The sequence below is a fragment of the Caenorhabditis briggsae genome (genome assembly GCF_000004555.2).
Source record: "Caenorhabditis briggsae complete genome, chrV, whole genome shotgun sequence".
In the NCBI taxonomy this organism is placed as follows: Eukaryota; Metazoa; Nematoda; class Chromadorea; order Rhabditida; family Rhabditidae; genus Caenorhabditis; species Caenorhabditis briggsae.
Genome location: NC_013488.2, coordinates 15,910,244 through 15,935,948, shown reverse-complemented (window position 1 = coordinate 15,935,948; position 25,705 = coordinate 15,910,244). Strand labels below are relative to the sequence as shown.

Sequence of the window (25,705 nt, the reverse complement as noted above, 5' to 3'; positions counted from 1 at the left end):
TTTTGAAATAAAAGTTAATAAAGGTGATTTCAAGATTGCAAAATTTCAAGATTTTAGGAATTTGATATGTCCGAGAAAATGTGAGATGTCTGAGGTTCTAATTATTTTCCTCAAAAACCAAAATCTCACGCTTGGCTGAAAATCGGAAAAAATCATGTTCACATCAGTGTAACTTTCATAAGTCTATGTCTTTCTGACCTAAAATTTGATCACACTGAAAAATAATCAAGTTCATTAAGCCCATAAAACCAGCCAAAAAATGATCTGTGATGGTTTTTTGGTTTCGCTATCATTTAAAAATCGAGCTTCGGATTTTTTAAAGTTTCGGAATGTAGTCTATCAGAAAAAGCATATTTGAAATCCCAGAAATTATTTTAGTAGTCTGAAAGATATCCATTCGCCAGTATTGTCACGGTGGCGAAATTTTTCGGAGCCGGTTTTTTTGTTGTTGAAAAGTCGTTATATCCTGAAAAGAGTTCCACTGGCCCTAATGAAAATTTTCTGATTCAAAAAACAAAAAGTGACCACATCATTTTCAGACTGAATACAAGCTACATGGATGTCTGGAACAAACGTCTTTTTGTACCCGGATCGCGTCGCCCCCAAGACAAAATTTTTGGACCGGAACAATAACAGAATTATAGATTTCTCATGGGAGACGTCAGAGAAACTATAATTTTACTAGGAACGTTTTATCAGGTCTGAACAACACGAAAATAAATTTATTGAGGGGGGGGTGGGGGGGGGGGTGGCATCTAAATGAGTGAGGACACAAAAAATATAAAGGTTCTCAAAATTTGGTTCGTACAAATTTCACGAGAAGTTGAACCTGTGGGTACGCTGATGGTTTTGCGCCGGGTACCAACAGAGCTACACCGTGGAAATTCCCATAATCGAACAGTGGGAAATAATGTCATTCTTTGGTATGCACTAATTAAAGAAGTGTCTTTGTTTTTCAATTAATATTTTCAGAGAAAGTAAAAGTGCGAAGTTTCTAGAAATTACAAGGAAGTTACAATGTTTTTTTCTAGAAAAATGAAAGTAGAAGTTTGCAAGAACTTGAGATTTTGTAAAAAAAAACCTCGAAAATAAATAAACTGAATTTTCTGCAAAATTATTCATTTTACAAGAAACGGATTTATTCGCATTTCATGAAAAAATACATTTTTAAGTAATCCAGACTGGAGAAAATTTCAACAACAAAGCTAGAACTTTCAAAGGATGTGTTGGTTATAAGATTAATGAGATTTTAGATACAGAAATTATAAGATTGATGAGATTTTTCAAAAAAAAATTAGAAAAAAGGTCAGAAAGATTACCGTAAAACCTGATAGGGAAGGGCGGCCAGACTGTTTAGTTTGAGCTCAATTATCTCAATTTTTATGCAAGATATCAAAAATGTGTCAACTGACAAAACACTTCTGATATTCTGATAAACAATTTATTAGTTGACAAGTTTTTGATATCTCTCACAGGGACCGAGATAATAGAGCTCAAAGGGTTGGTATCGCGAAAAAATCTGGCAATTTGCAATTTTTTATTCAGTTCAATCAATTCACAAATGAAAAGAAGAAAATCTATTTTTTAAACGAAGAATTGCTCAACGAGTTCAACACATTCGCATGGATTCCCAACACTAATGTAGTTCCACCATCAGCTACAATATTCTGCCCAATAATATATTCCGAAGAATCTCGATCCGCCAAAAATGCAATAGTCTTTGCAATGTGTTCGGGACGTCCGGCAAAACCAATTGGAATCGACGATCGGTTGGCTCCCATATCATTATAGAACTGCAACAAGATTACTGTACATACCCTCCGATTTCAGTATTAAAAAACCTTTTTAGCTTCCTCAGCAGACCATCCAAATTCAGATTCGTGAAACCCAGTTTGTACGATTCCAGGATTCACAGTGTTTACACGGATGCCTTCGGAAATTAGGTCAATGGCGGCACTTCTGGTGTATTGATCGAGAGCAGCTTTAGCCATTGGATAATAAGCAAGAAGCGACCACTGAAAAAATTTCATAAGTTTGTATTAAAAAATGTTCAGCGGCAAGCCACAGAACCGGCCACCCGGTGGCCGCCGCAATGCAAACATTCACATACGCCTTGCCTCTTTCCCCCTCGCCGTCGGTTCCATGGTGTAGCGGTTAGCACTCAGGACTTTGAATCCTGCGACCCGAGTTCAAATCTCGGTGTAACCTATCTCTTTTTTTCTCTTTTTTTAACACTCACCCCGGCCTTCACAGCCACTATACTCGACACATTGACAATATCTCCTTTGGTTTTTGCCAAATGTGGACGCGTTTTTTGGGTCAATCCAATCACACTTTCGACATTTACCTTCATGGTTTGCTCATAAACATCTAGCCCTTGGCTAATTCCAGTCTTGTTTTCCGGGTCCTTGATAGAAGCACCAGCATTGTTCACAAGAATATTCAGTTTGCCAAACTTCTCCAAAGTCTCTCCAATCAGCTTATCTTGTCCAGAGCTTGTAGTGATATCAGCGGAAACAATCAAAAAATTCGATTCCGAAATTCCTGCATCCAAAAGTGCTTGTCTCGATTTCTCCAAACGTTCCAAATTGCGTCCAGTTACAGTAACCTGAGCACCTTCTTTAGCGAATAAAAGAGCAGTCTCTCTTCCGATTCCATTTGAAGATCCAGTAATAATAGCAACTTTTCCTTCGAATCTTCCTGGCATTTTAGAGGCAAAGAGTCTTTTGGTTATCATTGAAACTCTCGCAGCCTCTTTTATACCTGAAAAATGATGACAATTTTTTTTTGTTTTGTTGATTCTAATAATAAAAAACTGTACTGTGATAGGAGAGATCGAAAAGTGGGAAAACCCGAAACATTTCGTTCTTTTTTACTTTTTCTATTGGATACGCAGATGTTGTAACAGTTGCCCCGCAGCACAAAACTATTGAAAAATTGTCATCATTTGAACAATGAAAGTGATTCAAGAGAGATCATTGAATCTATCGGGTTCTTTATTTTTTGATCAGAAGGGAAATACTTACTCTTCATGGCTGAAAATTTTGAAACTGATTTTAGTTTTTTCCACACACGTTCCAACATGAACAAACTAGATTTTCCCTCATTTACGCTCCTTGGGATATTGAACTTGCGTACAAAATATTATGGGGGCTCCGCCGCCATAATCTGAGCTACGCGGTCGCATCCGGTGCTTGCGTACCTTTGGAAATTTGAGCTCCATCATCTCGGTTCCTTCAAAAGGTATTGAAAAACTTTCAACAGATAAATTGCTCATCATAATATCATTCACATTTTATCAGTTGACAGTTTTTTGATAGTCCTCTTAGGAACCGAGGTAATTGAGCTCAAAGTGCACGTATAGTGGGGGGGGGGGCTTCTACATATTTGAGAAAGGTTTCATGGTACGAGCCGGTGAGATGAAGCTAGTGAGAAGGTAGATTTTTTAAAATTCGAATAGTAGCCTCCAGATTCCGCGTTTGAAATATTTTGTCGTTTAATGAAGAGATTTTTTGAATCAGAGTTTCATTTCAAATTTGCAGTAATTCTTATTTTCATTTGACATCCAAATATCTGCCCTTTTCGTGCTCTCTTTGGTCTTGGAGAAGTGCTAAATCTCTGCTCACCTAGAGAGACACACAAAAAGAGACGCTGACATATCCAGAAGTCACAACAACGCCTTCATAATCTCATATGCAGCACAAGCCGAGCACACTTTTTTGAGCTCCGATGGCAGGTATAAAAGGCTTAACATTTTTTCACCGACTCACACGTTAAGTTGAACCCCCCACGCCCCCAAATTGCCATTTCATTCCAATGGCACCTACCAAACGTTTCTCTGGAAAGTCTGTTATCATTACTGGCTCTTCTAATGGAATCGGAAGAGCCACTGCCGTTTTATTTGCCAAACAAGGGGCTCAGGTTACTATTACTGGAAGAGATGAGGAGAGATTGGAAGCTGCCAAGAAGCAAATTCTGAAGTTAACTAGCAAGCCGAATGATTTGAATGTGGTGGTGGCAAATTTGACGGATTCCAAAGGGCTCGATGACATTGTGAATTCCACTTTGACCAAGTTTGGAAAGATTGATATTTTGGTAAGTTTTTGTGTTCCATCCACGCGGTGGCAAAGACTGCCGGCCAATGGCGCATGTGAATAGCCTCCTTATCTTTAACCTCAATCATCTCCGCCCCTATAAGAGATATCAAAAAACTGTCAACTGATAAAATGTTTATCATAATATCACCAAAATTTTATCAATTGACAACTTTTGGATACCTCTAACAGAAGGCGAGATAATAGATCTCAAAGTGAAAGAACTGTTTCAGATAAACAACGCAGGAGCAAACATCTCCGATGGTACTTTAAACACGGATCAATCGATTGAATTGTACCAGAAAACGTTTCAAATCAACTTCCAAGCGGTGGTGGAGATGATAAAGAAAACAAAAGAGCATTTGATAAAAACCAAGGGAGAAATTGTAAACGTTTCGAGTATAGCCGGAAATGAGCAAGCGGTGAGTAGCTCTTCAAGTGTTTATAGGTCATCATAGGTCAATTTCTTCCAGTTTTCCGCCACTCCATACTACTGCGCAGCCAAATCCGCATTAAACCAATACACTAGATGTATCGCGTTGGATCTGATTCAATATGGGGTTAGAGTCAATTCAGTGAGTCCTGGAGTAGTGGTAACTGGATTTCTAGGAGCAATGGGGCTGCCAGATGAGTTTAGAGACAAGGTGACAACATCTGATGATTCCCTTGAGCCGTTAAATTTCCAGATGGCCAATTTTATGGCATCCAACAAAGCTTGCATCCCAGCAGGATTCTGCGCGAAGCCGAATGATATAGCCGAGATTATTCTTTTTTTGTCGGATCGAAAAAAGTCGCAATACATCGTGGGGCAATCGATTGTGGCCGATGGAGGAACAAGTCTGGTTACCGGAATGACAGCGTTTGATATGCATGAAATGATATAGCTTGAATTTTGATGAGATAAATTATTTAGAAGCTGCATTTCATTGTTCAGAAAAGTCTTCAACAACACCACCGTTAATTACATGTTGAGCTCAATTATCAGTTGGCAAATTTTTATATCTCTAATAAAAAGTGTTAAAATCGATTGTGTAAAATCTAGGTAATAGGGTTTTTATAGAAAATTATGGAAACTGAAAAAGAGAGTCCCAAAAGTTGATTAAAGCTAGTCCGAATTTGACCTTCGCGAAAATCTTGAAAAATTTTGTCTCTACCGTATTTTCTCGAATAGAAGCCAATCCGTTACGTGCATTTTGAGCTCAATTACCTCGGTCCTTTCAAAAGATACCAAAAATTTGTCAACTGATGAATTCCTTATCATAATCTCATCAATATTTTATCAGTTGACAGATGTTTCATATCTCCCACAGAAACCGAGATGATTGGGATCAAAGTTTTATGTGCGCCATAGGTCTGGGGGTCGCCAACTTTCCAACTGCGTAGCGCAGTCGGTAACGGCGCGAAACCTCCAATATCTTGCCCACAAGTTTAACTCCCCAAAAAGCTTTGATAAACAAAAAATTGAGTTATAACTCTTTTGACCGTCTGAATTCTGAAAGTTTTGTTGTAATGTTGAATGTGATGTAAGGTTGAAATTTAATTAGAGCGTAAACGCTCTAAAGGTGGGGGGACATCAGGCTTGTTCGGAAAAACAAATTCGGAAAATCGTGTTCTCGAATTTTTTCTCGACTTTTTTTTCCGGAAAATCGAGTTCTCGAATTTTCTCGAATTTCAATTAGTCAAAAATTACCAAAGTATGTTTTCATTCAAAAAAATTAATTTTAAAAAAATTCACCTTAAATCGACCCCGTAAATCGACACCGATTGCGGGTCTCGCCGCGCTTGGGTTACTGTTGCACCCGTTTCAACTATACAAAGTAGAGATTTCCTCTTACTTTGAACGCAGCATGATTATTTCGAGAAAAAAATTTCCGACGGAAAAATTTTCCGAAAAAAACCGGAAAATCGGAAAAATCGAGAACTCGATTTTCCGATTCCGACCAAGCCTGGGGGACATGAAAAAAATAATGTTCTCGAAATTCCGTTCAAAGATGCCCCTCGAGGAGTTGAACTTGTGAAGGCGATGATTGAGGGTGCGGCGCCGCTACCGACTGAGCCACGCGGGCAAAGAGAAAGCGCACGTCCGTTTGCATACATAAAGGCGAGGACGACAGCTGTACGCAGAGTGACATTTAGCGTTGTACACCGTGACGGTAGAATGCATACTCTAGCTACAAAAAAACTACGAAAAATCTCCTGTCCCCCACCTTTAATGGAACAAACCAACTTCCTTCTTTGAGTCAGTTTATCTCGGTTCATGTGAAAGCTACCAAAAAGTAATCAACAGACAAAATGTTTCTGATATCTTGATAAACATTTAATTAATTGACATATTTTTGTTATCTTTCACAGGAACTAAGATAATTGAGATCGAAATGCAGGCTTCCATTAGAGCAAATACGGTACGTAAAACACAAAACTCAAAAAATCAAACAACCAGAACCACACATTCCCTAGCGAGTCTAGCACACACAAATGATTCATTTCTTCGTCAACCTACAAAAATGAAATTCATGACGTGCCTTGCTTATCAAAATGATAACACTTTTTTATAAATCGTTCACCAGCTAACTACACTCAAGTGTTGGAAGACATGATTGTGTTATTGCTACTGATTGCCGCTTCTGCTACAGTATCAGACCCAGTTTGCCCAAATGGAACTATGATTTTCAATCCGTTTGACGACGTTTCATACCCAAATGGTTTTCAAGGACAAAATGCTACCACACTTTTTCCAGACAATTTTCAATGTGAATTTCAGGTTTTTCAAAATTTTTAGGATAACGGAAACTAGAAGAAAAAGTTTCAGATCAATGTCCCAATAGGATGGTACGCCACGGCGACAATGTCCCTTTCATCGAAAACTTTACATGCTCCGGTTCAAGTGATTGATCAAAATGGGAATGTTGAAAAGTGAGTTATATGAAAAAATTAATTGGAAATTGTCATTAAAGGGTCTTCGCTGCATCTGCCGAACTGTTTTTCTTCTTGGCACCCCATGGAAAAGTCAAGTTGTCCACTGAAAATTTCAAAGTCAAATTTGGAATTCAGATTTATTGGGATCAATGTAATTTTTTTCTTTTTCCTATTTGAAAATTTAGTTATTCCTCAACTTATAATTTTCAGACCCCACAATGTCCTACCCAACTATTCGAAAACTTGATCCGACAACTTCCGAACCAATTGCAAACTATAGAAATGGTTCATCGTTAGCTATCGTGGAATCCGCTACTCAAGTCTCTGCTACAGTAGTCCAACCTCTAGACGAAAATCTACAGTACCTTCGAGGAACGATTTTCTTCGATGGACCCGATTGGAATTCCACGTATCTTGGCACAGGATTCCAGCTTTTGAGCAACCAAGCTCAATTTGTTTCCACTGGAAACTTGTTAAGCGTTTTGTACCTTGGAGATTTTAGTGGCTATGATCAAGTCACTGTTATATTTCAAGACTATTCCTATACAAGAGGTCTGACACAGTTTCAAGCAGTCTCCTGTTTTATTTATGAGTACTGTGGAAACTTTGATATGGAAGGACCAGCTTCTTTCATTACATATTCCATGCACGGCGGACCAGAAGTGTTGACAAGTGTAGTCGGTTCTGGAACCCTCGATGTCTACATTGGAGGCGTCATGAAGAATAAGACGATTGCTAGTTATACGTGAGGGATTTCAAAATAAGACTATACTTCTAAAAATGCTATTTTCAGAGCTGGTCCTTCCTATAACAATAATTTACCTCAGGTTTTCTATGGAAGAATCAAAACTTACATACTCACTGGCGGCAATGCTACTATTAACATTACAAGAGACAGTGACACATTTCTAATGTCCCGAAATTTGGAGCGAAAAGGATTTATAGCATCTGGAGAATACGGAAAATACAGTAACACCCAAGACGTCACTGATAGGATTCAATCACCAAGTGTATCCTCCAAAATACGGTATAATATAAGAAGTGCGGATTTACAAGAACCGGTTCGCATGGAAATTGTGGAAATGAAAAATGCAGAGATTCTGTCGAGGAAGATGTGAGTTTTTGGAATTTTAAAATAATCATTCAAACATTTTCCAGATACAATTTTTCAAACAAACCAGTTTTGAACTCATTTAGCGAATTTTATGGGAGTTCACTACAAGTTCAGTATAATACCAATGAATCTTATAATGCAGGATTCTATGTGGATTTTGAAATTTCTAATGGATCAACAAATGGGTTCGCAGCAATCTTTACTATCTTGTTTTGTTTATTTTTGTTAAGCTTTTGTTAATTTCGTTAATTGAATGAAAATTGTTATATGGAATGAAACAACATTTTCTTCAATATTCGTTTATATAAATGTTTCAAAATCTGCCTGCCGGTAAAACTTTTTTACTGATTACCACCAGTGAAGCGCTGCCGACGGTAGAACTTACCGGCTATGAATTCTGGAAGCCGTGAAAAACTCACCGTGTGGTTCACGGGGACAATTTCATTTTGACTTTAAAAAATATAGAGTAACTGTCGACATAGCCTAACTTTCTCAACATGAGTTTTGTAGTCTACCGTAGAACAAGGTTCACAAACGCATAATTCGGAGGGTACGAAATTTTTTGGGTCATTGGGTACAAAGCAATTTAGGGGTAAAAAAGTCTCAATTCTAGGGTACAAAAAATCTGAAAAAGTTTAAACTTTGTAGCCCCGAATTGTGGATTTTGTACCACTAAATCACTTTGTACCCCTTGTACGTCCGAATTGTTGTACCCACCAAATTGTGTGTTCTAACACGTTTTCTAGGCAATTCACCACCGTAGCCTAGCTTTCGCCAAATTGAGTTTTTTAGGCCATCAACTTTTATGGCCTAGAAATGAAACGATAGTCATCTGATGTGTTTTGTATGCCATTTTAACACGACGAGCTAACTTTCGCACGACTATTGTCTTCAAAAAAAAGATTTTATTTATTTCAAAGGATTGACAACAAAAAACTACTAAAAAAACAAAAAAAGTTTATTTGAAAAGCGGACACTCTCGTCCATGAAGATTATAAACCATTGCAATATCTCTACAATCCTGATAAAACGTATCGAGTTTGTTGACATCAACAACATCGCCATTTGGTATCTGGTAAAGCTCAAAATCTGAAAATTAATTTTTCAAAGAACTGAAGGTTTATTTGCAGATCGCAGCAGATCGAAACGCGCCATCCAATAGTTCAAATAAGACCAGAAAACTATCGCTAAGCAGCTTTTTCTGAGCATCATCAAAGCGAATTTCGGATTCAAAAAACGGGACCAAATTCTGAATGATCAGCTTGAAATAGACTTCGCAAATATTTTTCAACTCTTGGTAATTGGCTATTTTTGGAGAGTGAGCCTAAAATTGTTAGGATAAAAATTGGTTTACGTTTTCGATTTTTTATTGTGAAAATCACCTCTTTCTGGAATCTTTGGTTTCTGGAGTTGAGCAAATTTCCATACGCTTCTTTGAGCCCATCTAGTAGAGAAATTCTTGATTTTTCCGACCTCATTCCACTTTGAATGCATTTTTGAAAGCGACAGTTTTTACATAGTCTTTTAGAGTTTCGACATTTTGAAGACATTTCTCGACACAATTCGATTTTTCAATCATTTTCTTACTTGAGATTGCTCGACGAAAAAATGAGGAGCATGCTCTGAAATTCGAACATTTTGGGATTGTTCCAATTTTCGAAATTTGGGATTCTGAATTTTTTGGATTTTGGAATTTATAGAAGCTCCAAGTTTTTTGAATTTAATTTTCTTTGGAACTCCTAATTCTTTGAATTTCAGGATTTTATTGAATTTTTTAAAATGTTCGGAATACCTGCACGAAACTACACTAAAATGTTTGCAATCTGCACTTCCCTCGAAAATTGTACAAATTCTTGTAAAGGATTTTTGACAATTTTTCATGTCAAAAAGACAGCTTTGCAAAATAAATTCACTCCAATCCAACAAAAAGCCAATATAAAATAAGGAGACAGTGTAACGTTTATGTTTGATTTCTTTTTTCGCCAAAAGAAATAATGGAATTATTGAGAGATAAGCAATATAGGACATTTTCCCTAGGAAATGGTAACCTTCAGAGTCATGAAAAGTGTTCCAGGAATTTTCGATTTGTCTGAAAATTTCAGAGTGAAAGTGTCTTATTCAAATCAAAAAAGGTAAATCGAATTTCAGTGTTAACTCCTACAATTTCGACTTCCTGTGTTCAATGTGCCAGACAGGTACTACCTGTGTTAAACATGCCGGAAATTGCGATATTTTTCCTGTTCCGGTTCTTTTTTAGTTTTCATCGTATTTGCGGGACTTCCTCATATTATCACAGATAACATCACCTCAATGTACATCAACTGGGCTCATCACTACACCCCAAAGATTAGTGGTACTTGCTCTGTAATGATAAACTCCTTATTCATCTACATAGTTCATGATGATAAAAAAGTAAAGTTGGGATGCTATAGATATTTGCTCATTTTCTTTGCTCTGTACAACTTTACAAGTACTGCTATCGATCTTATGGTACCCGGGGTTTGCATAAAGACATTTTTCCAAAAAATTAGAAGAAGAGTTACAGTGTGTTTTGGATCATGGCTACTCCTTTTCCTTCTTCATTGTCGGAGGAGTTTTCGAGAAGGTAATATGTGTGAAACTTGAAAAATAAAACATGAAAAAAGGGATAGGTTCCACCGAGATTTGAACTCGGGTCGCAGGATTCAAAGTCCTGAGTGCTAACCGCTACACCATGGAACCCCGGTAATAACCCTACCTGCTTGAGGCATTTATGTACTTTCCCCTTTCGGAGGATTATTGAGAGATACACCATCTTGAAAAAATCAGGCCCGGCCCGGCCCAGCCCCCCGGGCCCGGGTTTTCCAAATTCGAATTTTTTTTTGAAATTTCAGAAATTCTTTCAAGTTTTTTTGGGAAAAAAATATTTTTTAATGATTCTTGACAGAAAAATAATCCATTTTTTCTGTTGACCCCGAAAAATTTTTTGAAAAGAAAGGACATTTTTTTTCTGAAACTCGGGCCAAGACGGGCCTTGGAAATTCTAAAATATGCCAGGCCCGGCCCGTTGCAAGTATGCAATATATTTAAAAACCGCTTTTTCTTTTTTCGCAGAGATCTTACCTTGGAACTATGTTCGTTGGCTTTCGATGCTGTATTATTTCAGCGGCTTACTGTATTCTACACTGTCATTTTGTGTACAGATACATGTTACTATTTCAGTAAGCTAACATTGGAAAATGCTGATAAATGATGATTTTACAGCCGGAAATTTCTGGAACATTTTTTCATGCCATATGGACTTTTGACATCGGTAGGGTATAGTTTTATGATTATGGTCTTATGGTTTCCGGTTGGTTTACAAAATTCGGTTATCCAAAAATTTTGAACTTACTATCAGGCCTGTTGGATTTTCGCTGAAGCTGACGATGAGCGAAGAAATTATATAGCTGCGGAATTTTATGAGAGATACGGTGTCGACGTTTACGACATCAATGTGATTACTTGCCTCTATAATGTAAGCCAAAGTGAACGATTAGATATATTATTTTTCAAGGAAGCGACCTCTGACGTAATCAAAAATTCATGGATCGGTATTCTGATTGGAACTTCGATTTCTGCGTATTCTGTGATTCTATGCTTTATTTTCGGCACTTTCATAATTCTTCGCCTTCGAAGTGGCGAACTAAACATGAGTGAAAAAACCAAACATTTACAAAAACAGCTTATTAAAGTTCTCATCGTTCAGTCTTCAATTCCAGTTATCGTCTGTTTCTGTCCATGTTTTGCCGCTTGGTACATGCCAGTTTTCAAACTGAACGTTGGAAATTGGATTAATTGGATATCGGCCGTTGCAATCTCATTTTTCCCGGTTCTCGATCCATTGGCTCTGTTTTATTTCATTCCAGTTTTTCGAAGTCGCATGAATGAAATCTTTCGGTTAAAAGGGAAGATCAGATCTGGATCAACAAGGATATCAACAATCTGATTTTTTTATTCAAGCACTTGATACAATTTATTGGCACAATTTGTTCTACTGTTTTCTATTATAAATCAATAGAACACAAACTTCTTTCTTTTTGTTTTTCAAAAAGTACACACGTACAAAAGATATGAACAATATTTATGAAAAACGGAACAATAAAAAATTATCAAACAAAAAAAAACGGATAGGTTCCACCGAGATTTGAACTCGGGTCGCAGGATTCAAAGTCCTGAGTGCTAACCGCTACACCATGGAACCCCGGTGGAGACTCCCTAGCTTTTGTCATGTATGAGCCTTTCCATCGGAAACAGGATTGTTGGTTCGTCAAACATCGGAAAGTCTCTTTAGTGTCAATCAGACAAGTGTCAATACGGAAAAACAATCAAGCAGGCATCAGAGCGAACAAAAAGTAAATAATAGACAAAACCCTAATAGACAAAAAACGGATATTAGCTTTCATTTTCTGGGTAAATTTCTCAATTTGCGGTACATCATGGATTGTTTTTTCGTACCCATATTTCTCATTTCGTAATGTACATCAACTGGGCTCATCACTACATTCCGAAATTCAGTGGAGCACTGTCATTTTTCATAAATATTTTATTCATTTTAATTGTACACGATGACAAAAAAGTGAAACTTGGAGACTATCGATATCTGTTGATTTTCTTTGCATTGTATAATCTTTTAAGCACGCTTGTTGATATAAGGGACCTTCCTTTGAATTCACGGAAAATCTTAAGTTTTAGGGAATCCTGAACCATGAGTACGGATTTTCCTTTTTTATTATCGATGGAATTTTTAAAGAAAGATCTTTTATCAATACATTCTTGCTCTCCTTGAGATGTGGTCTTGTATCCGCAGCATACTGTATCTTACACTGTCATTTTTATACAGATACATGTTGTTGTTTCGGTACTTAAATTAGTGTTTTAATTGCTGAAAGTTGTTTTGTTCCAGACAAAAAACAGTTCTGTTTTACTTCCTTCCGTATGGCTTCGTTTTAGGAATAGTGTACTGTTTATTAGTGACGGCGATTTGGTTGCAGCTAAACGAAAATGATTTTCATGATAATTGGTTTCATTTAATTACAGTCTTCTCTGATTTTTGGGAATGCCGATGACGAAAGAAGACTTTACATGAAACAGATATTTTGGGAGAATTTTAAAGTGGACACTTTTGACATGAATACAATTATTTGCGTTTACAATGTAAGTTGTGTTCAGCTTATGAAGGCTGTGAAAACGTGGATTTTTGGTTGGAGTGCTGGTGGGATGGGTAAGACAACCCAGGTCGCGGCCGACCACGGTCCTGTTTCCGACAGCCTTGCTATGTATGAAGCATCAGTCAAAGTTTCACATGTTTTCAGAATGCTAGTTCTCGTGTGATTAGAAATTCATTTATTGCGATTTTCTACGCCACGACTATGTCAACGTATTCAATGGCTGTCTGCATCATTTTCGGAACATTAACGATCCGGAAATTACAAAGCTTGGGGAATTCGATGAGCGACAAAACCAAAAATCTTCAGAAGCGACTTATGTATGCACTGATTGTGCAATCTTCAATACCAATTGTAATTTGTTATTGTCCATGTATCACCACATGGTACCTTCCAGTGTTCAAATTAGATATTGGAAGTGACATTTTCTGGATTTCATCAGTAGCAATCTCATTCTTCCCGGTATTTGATCCGTTGGCCCTGTTTTATTTTATGCCAGTTTTTCGAACTCGACTGAAAGAGATATTCCTGCTTAAAGAAGTAACAGTTGGACCCGGGTCATCGGGAATAACATAATTAATTTTTAATTTAATTATGACAAAGTATATAAATAAAACCGTTATAAAAAAGGAACGGATATTAATTTTTTTCTGGGTAAAGTTTCCCATTTCCGGTACATCAACCCTCGTTTTTTCACTACCATCTTCGTCAATAAAAAGTACTTGCCATTTCGTACAAACCCCGATTAAAATAAAGAAAATTCATGTTGGATTACCGAAGCTTGAAACCAAAAAGGTACCTATTTTTCTTCATTTTACAAAAATAAAAAACGATAGGTTCCACCGAGATTTGAACTCGGGTCGCAGGATTCAAAGTCCTGAGTGCTAACCGCTACACCATGGAACCGGTGGTACCCTCACCCGCTTTAGGCGTTTATGTACTTTTCCTTTTCGTAAACAGGATTGTTCGTTTTTCAAGCAGCGCAACGTCTCTGCAGTGTCAATCAGACAAGTGTCAATAAGGAAAGAAATTAAATTTCTGGAGAGGAAAACAATTGCTGGTACATAGACAACTAATCAAATTGATTTGAAAAAAAAAACTATTTTTAGTCTAACTAACAACAAACAATATATTTTGAGGTGTTGGAAATGTTTATTTCTGTCTAATAAAAATATTTCTACAAACCAGACGAAGTTCTACTAATCATTGACATCGAATACGCTATCTTTGATTCTGTATGCAACAATAACCGATGAATTTTTTGAAAAAATACAATATAAATGAAATCTCTATATGGTTTGTGTACTGTAATCATGATTGCAGTAGATAATAATCCGTGGAATGCAGTAATGATGAAACATAGATTATTAGCCGCTTGATTGAAGTATCCGGAAAACATTGAAATGGCCAGGTAGCTGATAGGAAGGATTAGAATCAGAATTGGCATGGAGGTCTGAAATTTTTGACGTAAATATGCTCGAGCTCTATTATCTCGTTTCCTATAAGAAATATCAAAAAGTGGTCAACTGATAAAATGATTATCGTAATATCACCAACATTTCATTAATTGACAAATTTTTGATAGATTTCATGGCAACCGAGATAATTGAGCCCAAAGTGCACGTACAGGGTGCGCCTCTATCAGAACAATACGGTGTCAACTTTGATTCGATTTATCTGGCTTCCTGTCAAATATATCAAAAAATGATAAACTGATGAAATATTAGTGATATTATGATTATTTTTAATAGTTTACAAATTTTTGTATCTTTTTATGGCAACCGAGATAGTCGAGCTCAAAGTGCACGTGTAGAGTGGGCTTCCATCAGAGCAAATACGGTATCAACTTAGAGTCAATTTATTTGGGTTTCTTTGAAATATATCAAAAAGTGTTCAACTGATAAAATGTTTGTCATAATATTACAAATCTTTTGTAAGTTGACAAATTTTTGATAACTTTTTGGGCTCACAAAAACTCACCTGAATACAAATCGCTCGAAAAAAGATCTTTTGAACTTGTACCATTTGTGGAGACATATTCAACAACCTCGATCTCTCCTTCATATTCCTATAAAGTATTCTGGCGAATGTCACAGACGTGCCGGTCACCAATCCGATCATAATAACAAGAGTCCAAAAGAACTCGTGAAAATCGGTGGATAATACAAACATCTTGCCATCGGATAGAATGTATTCTTGGATTTCTGGTATAATCTGTAATTTGGAATTGTGGGTGTGTGTGTGTTTTTTGTACTTTAGAGGAGATCAAACCTTCAAAACTTCTGCCATTGCCTGTTTCTGCTCCGGAATACTCAGATAGGAGGGTAGAAAACATAGGAAAGATGACAGATACAAAAATGTTAGGAATGGAATCCGGAAGTATTTCCAGGAACTTTCCCAAGAGAAAAGTAAATAAAACCGATTTTCAAGAATAGCTGTAATCGAGACACCAACAGCTGAAATTAAAAAAATATAGTCTTTTTTGACATTTTCAGAACGTCAGGTGATAAAAAAGCTTTACCAGGAAATAATGTGACAATGAGGTAGAGTTGAAGCTCTACTGGGACCCCGACATATTCGAAAATTCCCAAAGAACGACCAATGAGAGCCGGGAAAAGAACATAGGGAGTTGTGAACAAGCTTATAGTCAAATCCAGAAACACACTCCAGAAATGTAAGTTGAACATGGTCCATTTTACAGATCTCATAGTACGGGGTGTCTTAAAAATGATGCAGTATGCTCCAATCAAATGCATAGGGATTTCAAAGCAAGCCATTAAATGTAGAGTGCCTGATAGGAACGCCGGAGAGTTCACATAAGAATGGTTGACCATTGAAAACAGATGAAATGAGATTTGAATGGCTAGAGAAGGAATAATGAATCATAAAAGGCGGAAAAAAATAGAAGTCACCTCCTCCTCCACCTCCTTGAGTAACATGCGCCTACTGTGCACCAGTGTGGAAAGGAGGACTACAATTAATACGTGCAAATTGATATTTTCAGAGTACGGATTATAATAGGGTGTCTTCTATAAAGAAAACTAGAAGTACCCACGTCAGTAAATGTGTTATGGAAGTCTGATTCCATTCCGTTTCTGACTTTAGGCGTCTGTCAGTCCTCTGTCCGTCTGTGGACTTTTGAAAAAAATTGAAAATTACATATTTTCGTGTCCCTTTTATTTAGAAAAAGTGAGAAACGAAGCGGCGAACATTTGAAAAAAATAGATTGAATCGCGCCAAAGGCGCACCAGCTTGCTGGTAACAATAAAAAAGCAAAAGCGATAGGTCCCACCGAGATTTGAACTCGGGNCGCAGGATTCAGAGTCCTGAGTGCTAACCACTACACCATGGAACCGACGAGACACGGTTGTCTTGCCGTAGACAAGCACGCTCTACGCGACACGGCCGCCAACATGTTACAAAGTGTACAAAACGGCCTTGAGTGTGTCAGGTGGTTGGTTCCATGGTGTAGCGGTTAGCACTCAGGACTTTGAATCCTGCGACCCGAGTTCAAATCTCGGTGGAACCTATCGTTTTTTAAAATAAAGGTCGGAAATCGATTTTCAAGGGGAAAAAAAAAGAAATTTACTTTTTTTCTGTGTGACGTTGTGTTTATCAAATTTATAATTCTCTAAAAAAGTAAATACTTTGGTCCGAAACCAGGACATTAGCGGGATATCAAAATATCAGCTACAAACTTCAAGGTCTCTTTGGACACGTCTTCCTTCGCTTCACTAGACCTGATATGCTCTTTGTTTTGATTTTGGAAGCTTCTAAGTATAGAAAAAATCAAAGATATAATTTTAATAACATTTTTAATATATACAACATCGTTACAACATCGTTGCAAATTTATAATAAACAGAAAAGAGAAGAAGTAAAGCTTCACAGGTGAAATGTCAAAGTTGATGAGAAAATCGGGGCTAAAATAAGAAAACGATTATTAAGGAAAAAAAGTTAAACCAATGAATAGCTAGCATTGGTGTCGACATATATGAACAAAGACATTGGTTGTTGCGGTTCAGTATTTTTAATTTCGGAAAATTGCAGAAAGTCAATTGAGAACCAAATTTTTAAAAAATTGGCTAAAAACAAGAAAAGTTAAAGGTGGGGGGACATGAAAAAAATAATGTTCTAGAAATTCCGTTCAAAGATGCCTCTCGAGGAGTTGAACTTGTGAAGGCGATGATTGAGGGTGCGGCGCCGCTACCGACTGAACTACGCGGGCAAAGAGAAAGCGCACTCCCGATTGCATACATAAAGGCGAGGACGACAGCTGTACGCAGAGTGACATTTAGCGTTGTACACCGTGACGGTAGAATGCATACTCTAGCTACAAAAAAACTACGAAAAATCTCCTGTCCCCCCACCTTTAAGGGAAATATGCAAAAATTGAAAAATGTCGATATACGGTATTGCATTCACTTCGCCGTCGGACAAGCTTATCATATTAAATAAAGTGCCCTCTTGGATTTGGGCCCACTCTAGATGTTGCTTCAGGCTTTATCAACTCTTTAATGAGTCTTCTTCCATTGAATGATCCAAATAGAGTGATAACATTTTGTCTGTTACAAGTCAGATAAGATATTTGAATGATAACTGGAACCGAAAAAGCATCCCAAATACGAATGAAAATAATCATACTTCCGAGGTCGTCGATTAACACGAAAAAGAAGTAAGGTACATATATCTTGAATAAATGAGATGATTATGGGCGTTTGGTTTTTCACGCTCACCATTTTCACCACCAACGCAGTCATTGTTTGCCAGAATATGTAAATTTGAGGTTTTTCTTCTTGAACTGATCTTAAATGGGACATTTTTTGAACACTTATTAGTATAGGAATGTATAAAAATGCAGATACAACGAAAGATATATTCATTGAAGCAAAGAATATCTTAATTGAAGAAACCGAATTAATCTTGTTGATACTATGGAATCTTACCACATTGAAACGTCTGACTATTCTATAGAGTTCTTCTTCCCCATTTTGCAGTTTATGAAAACCAAAAATTAGTAAAATGAAACTGATAAAGTCTTTAGAAACGAATATGTAGTAGGTGTATCGTATAAAATATTGCATATTCCTGCGAGACAAAATTATGTATTTCTCTGATGATGGGTAGAAGAAGAGCAGGAATTTTTGAACTGCCATAATTGTTAAGAAAAATTGAAACACTTGAATGTAGATGAAAATAGCACAAAGGCAGAATCCAAAGGAAAAAAGACAGAAAGTAAATAATGGATATTCTGTACTGCAAAAAACTATGATTCAAAGTAGTTGGATGAAGACGCCTTCAAACTTACATACTACTTAAATCATCAGGCATTCTGAAAAAAAAATCTGATTTCTAGAAATAAAAAGCCAGCGTCTGAAACTTTTTTGAATTTTCAGAAAATTAGTTTTTTTCAAATACATTCTTATCTCGTTGTCGATTAACTCGGTTAACGTACACATAAAATGGAAATATAACTTGAAGAACAATGAAAATCGATACGAAAAGTATATCAAAAATTAATTTAAAGGTTTCCCCGATTTCATCAGTTTTAAGGACATCCAATATGAATGAGGTGTCATTCATCGAAAAACCTTTGGCAAATGGAAGACAGGAAGAATGAGTGTTACATTTGTTTTAAAGTTAAAAGAAATCAAAGAAATTCATTTTCACCTGTTCCTAGTCTATTCTTGAAATTTACACGCGTCTGTTGGTGCCGGTGTCAAGCTGTCCACTTTTGAAAAAGTTGAAAAGTAAATATATATTTACGTGACCTTTTTTAAGTAGTGAGGAGCGGAGCGACGAACCAATGAAAAACTAGATTAAATCGCGCCGAAGGCGCACCAAGTTCAACTTTTTCAAGTTCAACTTCGTTCCTCAAATCATATGTCTCCTTGGGTCTGGGCTCACTCTAGTTGTCACTTCAGGTTTTATCAATTCTTTAATTAGTTTCATTCCTTTAAATAAAGCAAATAGAGTAATAACATTTTGTCTGTTACAAGTCAGATAAGTTTTTTTGAACAAATGCGCCTTTAATAGCGTACCCGACAATAAATCCATTCAGGCCCATTTTGGCTGTTTTCCTGATTTACAAGGAAATTCAATCGACCAGCATTTATTGCCCTATTGGCACTTGTCTAATTGACACTACAGTGACTGTCCACAGCTTGACAAACGAACGATTCGGTTTCCGATGGAAAGGTTCATATATGACAAAAGCTAAGAAATCTCTCACCGGTTCCATGGTGTAGCGGTTAGCACTCAGGACTTTGAATCCTGCGACCCGAGTTCAAATCTCGGTGGAACCTATTGTTTCTCTTTACTTTTAAATAAAGGTTGGGAAATCGAAAAATTTATAAAATGTCATTTTCAACTGATTTTTATAAATTTTTTTTCTAAAAATGTCTGGAACTTTTTCCCAAGTTTTTGGAATGCTTATACTCCGAATTCAATTTTAAAATATTCCAGATATTCTTAGCGAAAATTCATGAACATCGAATGAAAATTGAGAAAGTTATGGACGAAATTCCATAACTCTGTTCATTTTCAACCGATTTTTGACCTAAACTGTTTTGCTGAACTTTTTCATTGTAAAATTAAAACTTCATACTTTTAAGTTAAAACTCAACACATTCGAATGAAAACTAAGAAAGTTAAAGACAAAATTTCATAACTCTGTTCATTTTCAACCGATTTTCATGATTCTTGGCTTACAATTACTGGAAATTTTTTCCCGAATTTTCGTAAATTTTTTCATTGGGAATTAATGAAATTACAGACGTTTGAAGCTAAAAATCATGAAAATCTAATCTAACAAAATTGAGTATGTCATGCTTTGGTCCCGTGTACCTTTAACTGGATATCAAATAGTCAGCCACAAACTTCAAGGTCTCCTGGAAGCGTCATGCTTCGCTTTACTGGACCGGATATGCTCTTTGTTCTGATTTGGACGCTTCTAAATTTTTCCAAAAATCAAAATATACAATTTAAAAATTATTTATATACAACATCCTTTTAAATTTACAATAGAAAAATGTCGCTGGGAAAATGCCAAAAGTACAGAAAAAGGGAAAGAAGTAAAGCTTGACAGGTGAAATGTCAAAATTTTGAGAGAAAAAAAAGAGAAAATTGGGGCTAACAAGAAAATATTAGGTGAGAGTTTAAACCAATGGATAGCTAGCCTTGGTGGCGACTCCACAGTGGTTGTTGCGGTTACGGGCAATACGGATGTATCCCTTCTCTCCCCATCCGGTTCCCCATGAGTTCTTGACGAGCCAATAGTCTCCGTGCTCTGGGTCGGTACCGTATCCGACGAGCAACACTCCGTGGTCGAGCTCCTCAGATGAGCACTCCTCGTCGTAGTAGACTCCTGGAAACATTTTTAATGCTTTTGAGTTTGGTTTTGAATTCAAAAAACTTCCTATTCTCTTCCTCTCTCTCTCTCTCTAAACATCTATCATTCAAAGCATGTTATCACTTGTACCCCGCTTAACTAGCTTTCTTATCACTTCTTGTCATCACCCAAATGCAAATACAAGTGACCCTGACTATCAACTAATGACTATCAAGGGATCAATCGGATACAAACACTAACCCTTCTTGTACAATTGGAAGCTTCGGTGTCCGGCATCAATAGCAATGGAGATTGGTCCTTGGGTGGCGACAGCGATCTTAAGTTGCTCCTCATCTCCTTCTGGAGTGTCAACGTATCCCTTGTCGTCAGCTCCAACAGTCTTCTTATTGAAATGACACTTCATGTCACGTCCCTTGTATGGGTAAGACTCCTCGGTATCAACACCATGGTTATCACGAATGTACTCGAAAGCCTGGTCCATGAGTCCTCCGTTGCATCCGTGGTTACCGTACTTGGTCGAGCAGTCGACAAGGTTTTGCTCGGAAAGGGAGACGAGTTGTCCAAGCTTGCGGGCGTGCTGACCTTCGAGAGCTCCAGTGGCGGAGAATGCCCAGCAAGATCCGCACATTCCTTGGTTCTTGACGTCGGTGACGAGGTGGGTATCACGCCAGTCAACCTCATCTGGGACCTGAAATTATTATGAAATTTATTTTAAGTATCAAAGATTACTATTCCTATTACTATCATGAATTCTTACTATCAGGAAAAGTTGTTTTTTGATGTCTAGAGTTTGACCATCTTGAGCACAAATAAAATGCTTACCTGAACATTGAATGGAGCCAAGAAAGAGGAAGAATTCTTGATTCTAGAATCTCCAAAAAGGCGCCTGTATCCGTTGAGCTTGCGGTATTGGGAGAATGGCTGAAAGATGATGGGATGATATTGGATGATGCAACAACGGATGTTTTGATTTCTATCAGGTGACCTTTGTCCCGAGATCCCATCGGGCAGCTGTTGGTCAGTCACGAGATCCCTTATCCCTCTTTTCCTCTTTTCTCGCCACTTCGTCAAGTTTTTGAAAGAGGAATAAGAACAGCGTTTGGGGATACAATCAAGTTTTGATTTTGCAAATCGGCTTATTGTCACTTATCAATTAGCGAGATGAAAAAGAAAGATAAAGACAAGACAAGAAATAGTTGATAGATATAACAAGGATCATGCTAAGCAGAAACTAAGGATTAGTTGTATGAAAAATAAGCAACGTTGGGCTTGGCTAATATAATATAAACTAATATAAGGCTACTTTATGCTCAATTATCTCAGTTGCTAAAAAAAATATTAGAAATCTGCCAACTGATAAAGTTTTTATCAGGTTATTACCAACATTTTATCAGTTTACAACATTTTGATATCTCTTACAGAAGTTGAGATAATTGAGCTCAAAGTGGGAGTATAGAGTTGCGTTGACTTAGATTTGCACTACTTTTGTTCGACTCTGAGTTCAGAGTTTATGTTCAAAGCTAGTTTGAGACTATTTTTGCCCTACTCTTGTCCTATTCTCGCTCTATTGCTAACTTATTCCTCATAGGCCCCATTCCTTATCACTCACCAAATCAGCAATATGATTCAATCCCATCTCGAAGGTTTTTCTGCCAAGTCTATGATCACGGTTGTGGTTCTCAATGTGGATGACGTTCTTGACGAAAGCCTCCATATAAGTTTGCTCCTCGCTCTCCGTGTACTCCTTATCGAAATCCTCCTTGTAGTCGTCCCATTTCTCAATAGCCGACTCGATTTGTCTTGAGAGTTTGGCCGAGTTGACGGCGACGACGGCAAGCACTGCCAGGAGAATGAATCGGTTCATTCTGAAAGGATAAATTGGAAATTTTTAAAGAGCATTTGAGAAGAAATTCGAAAAAGAAGAAAGGAATCGAATAAAAGAGGAATGTGCTATAAGAACGAACAGGGAGGGGGGTTTATGAAGGATCCCAAAAGAGGCGGAGCCTCGGTCCTGGCCAACAGCGTCAATCAGTGTTGGGGTACGAGGAGAGACACAGAGGGTGAGGAGACGAAGCGATCAAACCATCAGGGTTATCAGTTGTTATCAGTAGAGAAAAGAGAGAAACGAAGAAAAAATGTTCGGAGAGCATCTCTGGTGCTAGGGGCTCCAAATAGTACATACGGTCATCAAAATTATAATCGGGTTAATGCAGAAAAATGACCATAAATAGGTTTGATAAGGCATGTGGCCCCAAGAGAGAAAGTTCTGGAAATGCTAAAATTGGGTTTTGGTGGAATTTAAAAATTTGAAAAACCCCAATTTAAAAAGTGTCACTTTTAAAAAATTTGATTGAAGTTTTTTGAGCAGTTTCATCAGCTTCTACTGACACTTTATAGGTGTGGAAAGTGATAAGAATTGATTGGTATGAAGAGAAATATTCTAGAATTTTCCATGAAAAAATAGGATAATGTCAAAAACCGAAATTAGAAAATTCAGAATTTCAGAACTTCAAAATTCCAGAAATTCGAACATTCGGAGAGTCGAAAATTCTACTTCCGGAAATTTCAGAATTTCCGAATTTCAGAATTTCAGAATCATTCTAAAATTCTAAACTTCTATAACTCTAAAATTCTAGAGTTCTAAAATTCTGAAAATCTAGAATTATAAAATTCTACAATTCTAAAATTCTGCAATTCAAAAATTCAAAAGTTTAAAAATCCTAAAATTCGAAATATCTCGAATTCAAAAATTCTAAGTTTCTAAAAATCCTAAATCAAATTTGGAAACGCTAAAAATCCTGAAATAAAGATTAAAATACTAAAAGTCTCGAAATGAATTAAAAAATCTTGAAATCCAACATTGAGTTCAAAAAACTTAGAAAGATTAAATTTGGAAATTCCAAAATGCCTGTAATTAATTTGAAAATTTAAACATTCTAATTTCTAAAATAATCCTAAAATTCAATCATTTATCCTAAAATTCTTGAATCCCAAAATACTTTTTAAAAAGTTTCTAAAAACCTTATATTTTGAACAACCTTTAAGTTTTTTTGCCTTCCAAAAAAAGTGACGAAATAACCAGCCAAAAAAAGGAATAAAAATCACCAATTACATAATCTTTTCTCTCATCCTGTCCTCATGATAAAAGGTACACAGATAGACCGGTTTTTCTCCGAAAAAAACTTGGAAATCTTGACAAATATTATTCAATCAGTCTATCGTTTCAATTTCTTGTTTTAATCACTTTGTTCTTTAATTTTTCTTATTAGGAATTTTTTCTTAACGAATTTTTTTTCTTAATAAGAAACTATCTTTCTTATTAGGGAATTATGTTTCTTAATAAGAAGTTTTATTCCTTATAAGAAATGAAACATTCATTTCGTACTAAGGAAAACTAAGGAGGGATTCAAAAGTTTCCAAAAATGATTCAAAAACAAGTTAGGTTCCTAATTGTAGGCTTGTGACACCATAATGGTCAAGAAAGGTCGTTAACCCAGAAACAAGTGATAATGAGGGTCGTAAAATCCTTGTGTACACAAGTAATGGGGACTATTAATGAGGACCATTATTTATAGTCCTCCTAATGGGCGGGTCCGAAAGAAACAAAGAACGGTCGCGAAGGTTCTGGTGCAGACTATAGTGTACACGTGACAGACGGGTCCTCTTTTATTACACTTTGTGCCAGGCGACAGAAGAAGAAGAAGAGGAAAGATCAGGTGATGATGCATCAGGGGGTCAAAGTAGAAAAATGAGACATCTGGAAGAGACAAAGAGATCTGGAATGTTCTCAGCAGATGGTCTGATTTATTGGTCGTTTGGTTTATGAACAAAGAGGGTATACTGTAATTATGTGACAACAACTGACGGGGTGGTTGACCACATGGCACATACTCCATATGTTGTTGGTGGCGGTTTTGGTTTTTGATGGAAGCGTTTCCAGATGCCTGGGATGATGTGCATGAGGTTGTTGATGGCGCCTTGAGAGCAGATCATTAGGAGGAAGGGGAGACCGTTGTCTGGAAATTTAGAATTTTAGAAATTAAAAATTGTAGAATTTCAGAACCTTAGAATTTCAAAAAACTGTTTCGGAGTTTCAGAATTTTAGAATTTCAGAATTTTAGAATTTCAGAATTTTAGAATTTCAGAATTCCAGAATTTTAGAATTTTAGAATTTCAGAATTTTAGAATTTCAGAATTTCAGAATTTCAGAATTTCAGAATTTCAGTATTTCAGAATTTCAGTATTTCAGTATTTCAGAATTTCAGAATTTCAGTATTTCAGAATTTCAGAATTTCAGAATTTCAGAATTTCAGAATTTCAGAATTTCAGAATTTCAGAATTTCAGAATTTCAGAATTTCAGAATTTCAGAATTTCAGAATTTCAGAATTTCAGAATTTCAGAATTTCAGAATTTCAGAATTTCAGAATTTCAGAATTTCAGAATTTCAGAATTTCAGAATTTCAGAATTTCAGAATTTCAGAATTTCAGAATTTCAGAATTTCAGAATTTCAGAATTTCAGAATTTCAGAATTTCAGAATTTCTAAATTTCAGAATTTCAGAATTTCAGAATTTCTGAATTTCAGAATTTCAGAATTTCAGAATTTCAGAATTTCAGAATTTCAGAATTTCAGAATTTCAGAATTTCAGAATTTCAGAATTTCAGAATTTCAGAATTTCAGAATTTCAGAATTTCTGAATTTCTGAATTTCTGAATTTCTAAATTTCTGAATTTCTGAATTTCTGAATTTCTGAATTTCTGAATTTCTGAATTTCAGAACTTCAGAATTTCAGAATTTCAGAATTTCAGAACTTTAGAATTTCAGAATTTCAGAATTTCAGAATTTCAGAACTTCAGAATTTCAGAATTTCAGAATTTCAGAACTTTAGAATTTCAGAATTTCAGAATTTCAGAATTTCAGAATTTCAGAATTTCAGAACTTTAGAATTTCAGAATTTCAGAATTTTAGAATTTCAGAATTTCAGAATTTCAGAATTTCAGAATTTTAGAATTTCAGAAATTCAGAATTTCAGAATTTCAGAAT

At 36.4% G+C, this 25,705-nt stretch overlaps 8 protein-coding genes and 7 non-coding genes across 15 annotated transcripts; 7 read left to right on the top strand and 8 right to left on the bottom strand.

The window, feature by feature from the left end:
• Positions 1-1,577: 1,577 nt before the first annotated feature.
• On the bottom strand, positions 1,578-3,033 carry CBG22607 (the record flags this gene model as incomplete). Its single annotated transcript, XM_045238281.1, has 3 exons — positions 1,578-1,793; positions 2,684-2,763; positions 3,027-3,033. 3 exons carry the CDS (start codon positions 3,031-3,033, stop codon positions 1,578-1,580), a joined length of 303 nt encoding a protein of 100 aa, XP_045097614.1.
• On the top strand, positions 2,137-2,208 carry CBG28704. The gene has a single exon. It is a non-coding gene (tRNA).
• A 783-nt stretch (positions 3,034-3,816) lies between the features above and the next one.
• On the top strand, positions 3,817-4,978 carry CBG22606 (the record flags this gene model as incomplete). The annotated part of the gene is made up of 3 exons (XM_002638132.1): positions 3,817-4,095; positions 4,328-4,516; positions 4,568-4,978. The coding sequence occupies 3 exons, from the start codon at positions 3,817-3,819 to the stop codon at positions 4,976-4,978; spliced, it is 879 nt and encodes a 292-aa protein (XP_002638178.1).
• Positions 4,979-6,687: 1,709 nt separating this feature from the next.
• Positions 6,688-8,364, top strand: CBG22605 (the record flags this gene model as incomplete). The annotated part of the gene is made up of 6 exons (XM_045238280.1): positions 6,688-6,855; positions 6,904-7,007; positions 7,049-7,161; positions 7,221-7,755; positions 7,804-8,124; positions 8,169-8,364. The coding sequence occupies 6 exons, from the start codon at positions 6,688-6,690 to the stop codon at positions 8,362-8,364; spliced, it is 1,437 nt and encodes a 478-aa protein (XP_045097613.1).
• Positions 8,365-10,434: 2,070 nt separating this feature from the next.
• Positions 10,435-12,091, top strand: Cbr-srj-27 (the record flags this gene model as incomplete). Its single annotated transcript, XM_045238279.1, has 4 exons — positions 10,435-10,729; positions 11,270-11,324; positions 11,368-11,455; positions 11,504-12,091. The coding sequence occupies 4 exons, from the start codon at positions 10,435-10,437 to the stop codon at positions 12,089-12,091; spliced, it is 1,026 nt and encodes a 341-aa protein (XP_045097612.1).
• CBG28390 lies at positions 10,774-10,845 on the bottom strand. Its single transcript has one exon. It is a non-coding gene (tRNA).
• A 183-nt stretch (positions 12,092-12,274) lies between the features above and the next one.
• Positions 12,275-12,346, bottom strand: CBG28848. Its single transcript has one exon. It is a non-coding gene (tRNA).
• A 273-nt stretch (positions 12,347-12,619) lies between these two features.
• Positions 12,620-13,886, top strand: CBG22602 (the record flags this gene model as incomplete). The annotated part of the gene is made up of 3 exons (XM_002638129.1): positions 12,620-12,721; positions 13,183-13,299; positions 13,458-13,886. The coding sequence occupies 3 exons, from the start codon at positions 12,620-12,622 to the stop codon at positions 13,884-13,886; spliced, it is 648 nt and encodes a 215-aa protein (XP_002638175.1).
• Positions 13,887-14,144: 258 nt separating this feature from the next.
• CBG28496 lies at positions 14,145-14,216 on the bottom strand. Its single transcript has one exon. It is a non-coding gene (tRNA).
• Positions 14,217-14,487: 271 nt separating this feature from the next.
• On the bottom strand, positions 14,488-16,144 carry Cbr-srh-269 (the record flags this gene model as incomplete). The annotated part of the gene is made up of 4 exons (XM_045238278.1): positions 14,488-14,763; positions 15,333-15,524; positions 15,582-15,766; positions 15,832-16,144. The coding sequence occupies 4 exons, from the start codon at positions 16,142-16,144 to the stop codon at positions 14,488-14,490; spliced, it is 966 nt and encodes a 321-aa protein (XP_045097611.1).
• A 449-nt stretch (positions 16,145-16,593) lies between these two features.
• Positions 16,594-16,665, bottom strand: CBG28259. Its single transcript has one exon. It is a non-coding gene (tRNA).
• Positions 16,666-16,767: 102 nt separating this feature from the next.
• Positions 16,768-16,839, top strand: CBG28251. Its single transcript has one exon. It is a non-coding gene (tRNA).
• A 921-nt stretch (positions 16,840-17,760) lies between these two features.
• On the bottom strand, positions 17,761-18,641 carry CBG22600 (the record flags this gene model as incomplete). Its single annotated transcript, XM_002638127.1, has 3 exons — positions 17,761-18,000; positions 18,047-18,566; positions 18,619-18,641. 3 exons carry the CDS (start codon positions 18,639-18,641, stop codon positions 17,761-17,763), a joined length of 783 nt encoding a protein of 260 aa, XP_002638173.1.
• Positions 18,642-19,543: 902 nt separating this feature from the next.
• On the top strand, positions 19,544-19,615 carry CBG28958. The gene has a single exon. It is a non-coding gene (tRNA).
• Positions 19,616-20,467: 852 nt separating this feature from the next.
• On the bottom strand, positions 20,468-22,525 carry Cbr-cpl-1 (the record flags this gene model as incomplete). Its single annotated transcript, XM_002638126.1, has 4 exons — positions 20,468-20,676; positions 20,902-21,349; positions 21,484-21,582; positions 22,271-22,525. The coding sequence occupies 4 exons, from the start codon at positions 22,523-22,525 to the stop codon at positions 20,468-20,470; spliced, it is 1,011 nt and encodes a 336-aa protein (XP_002638172.1).
• Positions 22,526-25,705: the final 3,180 nt, after the last annotated feature.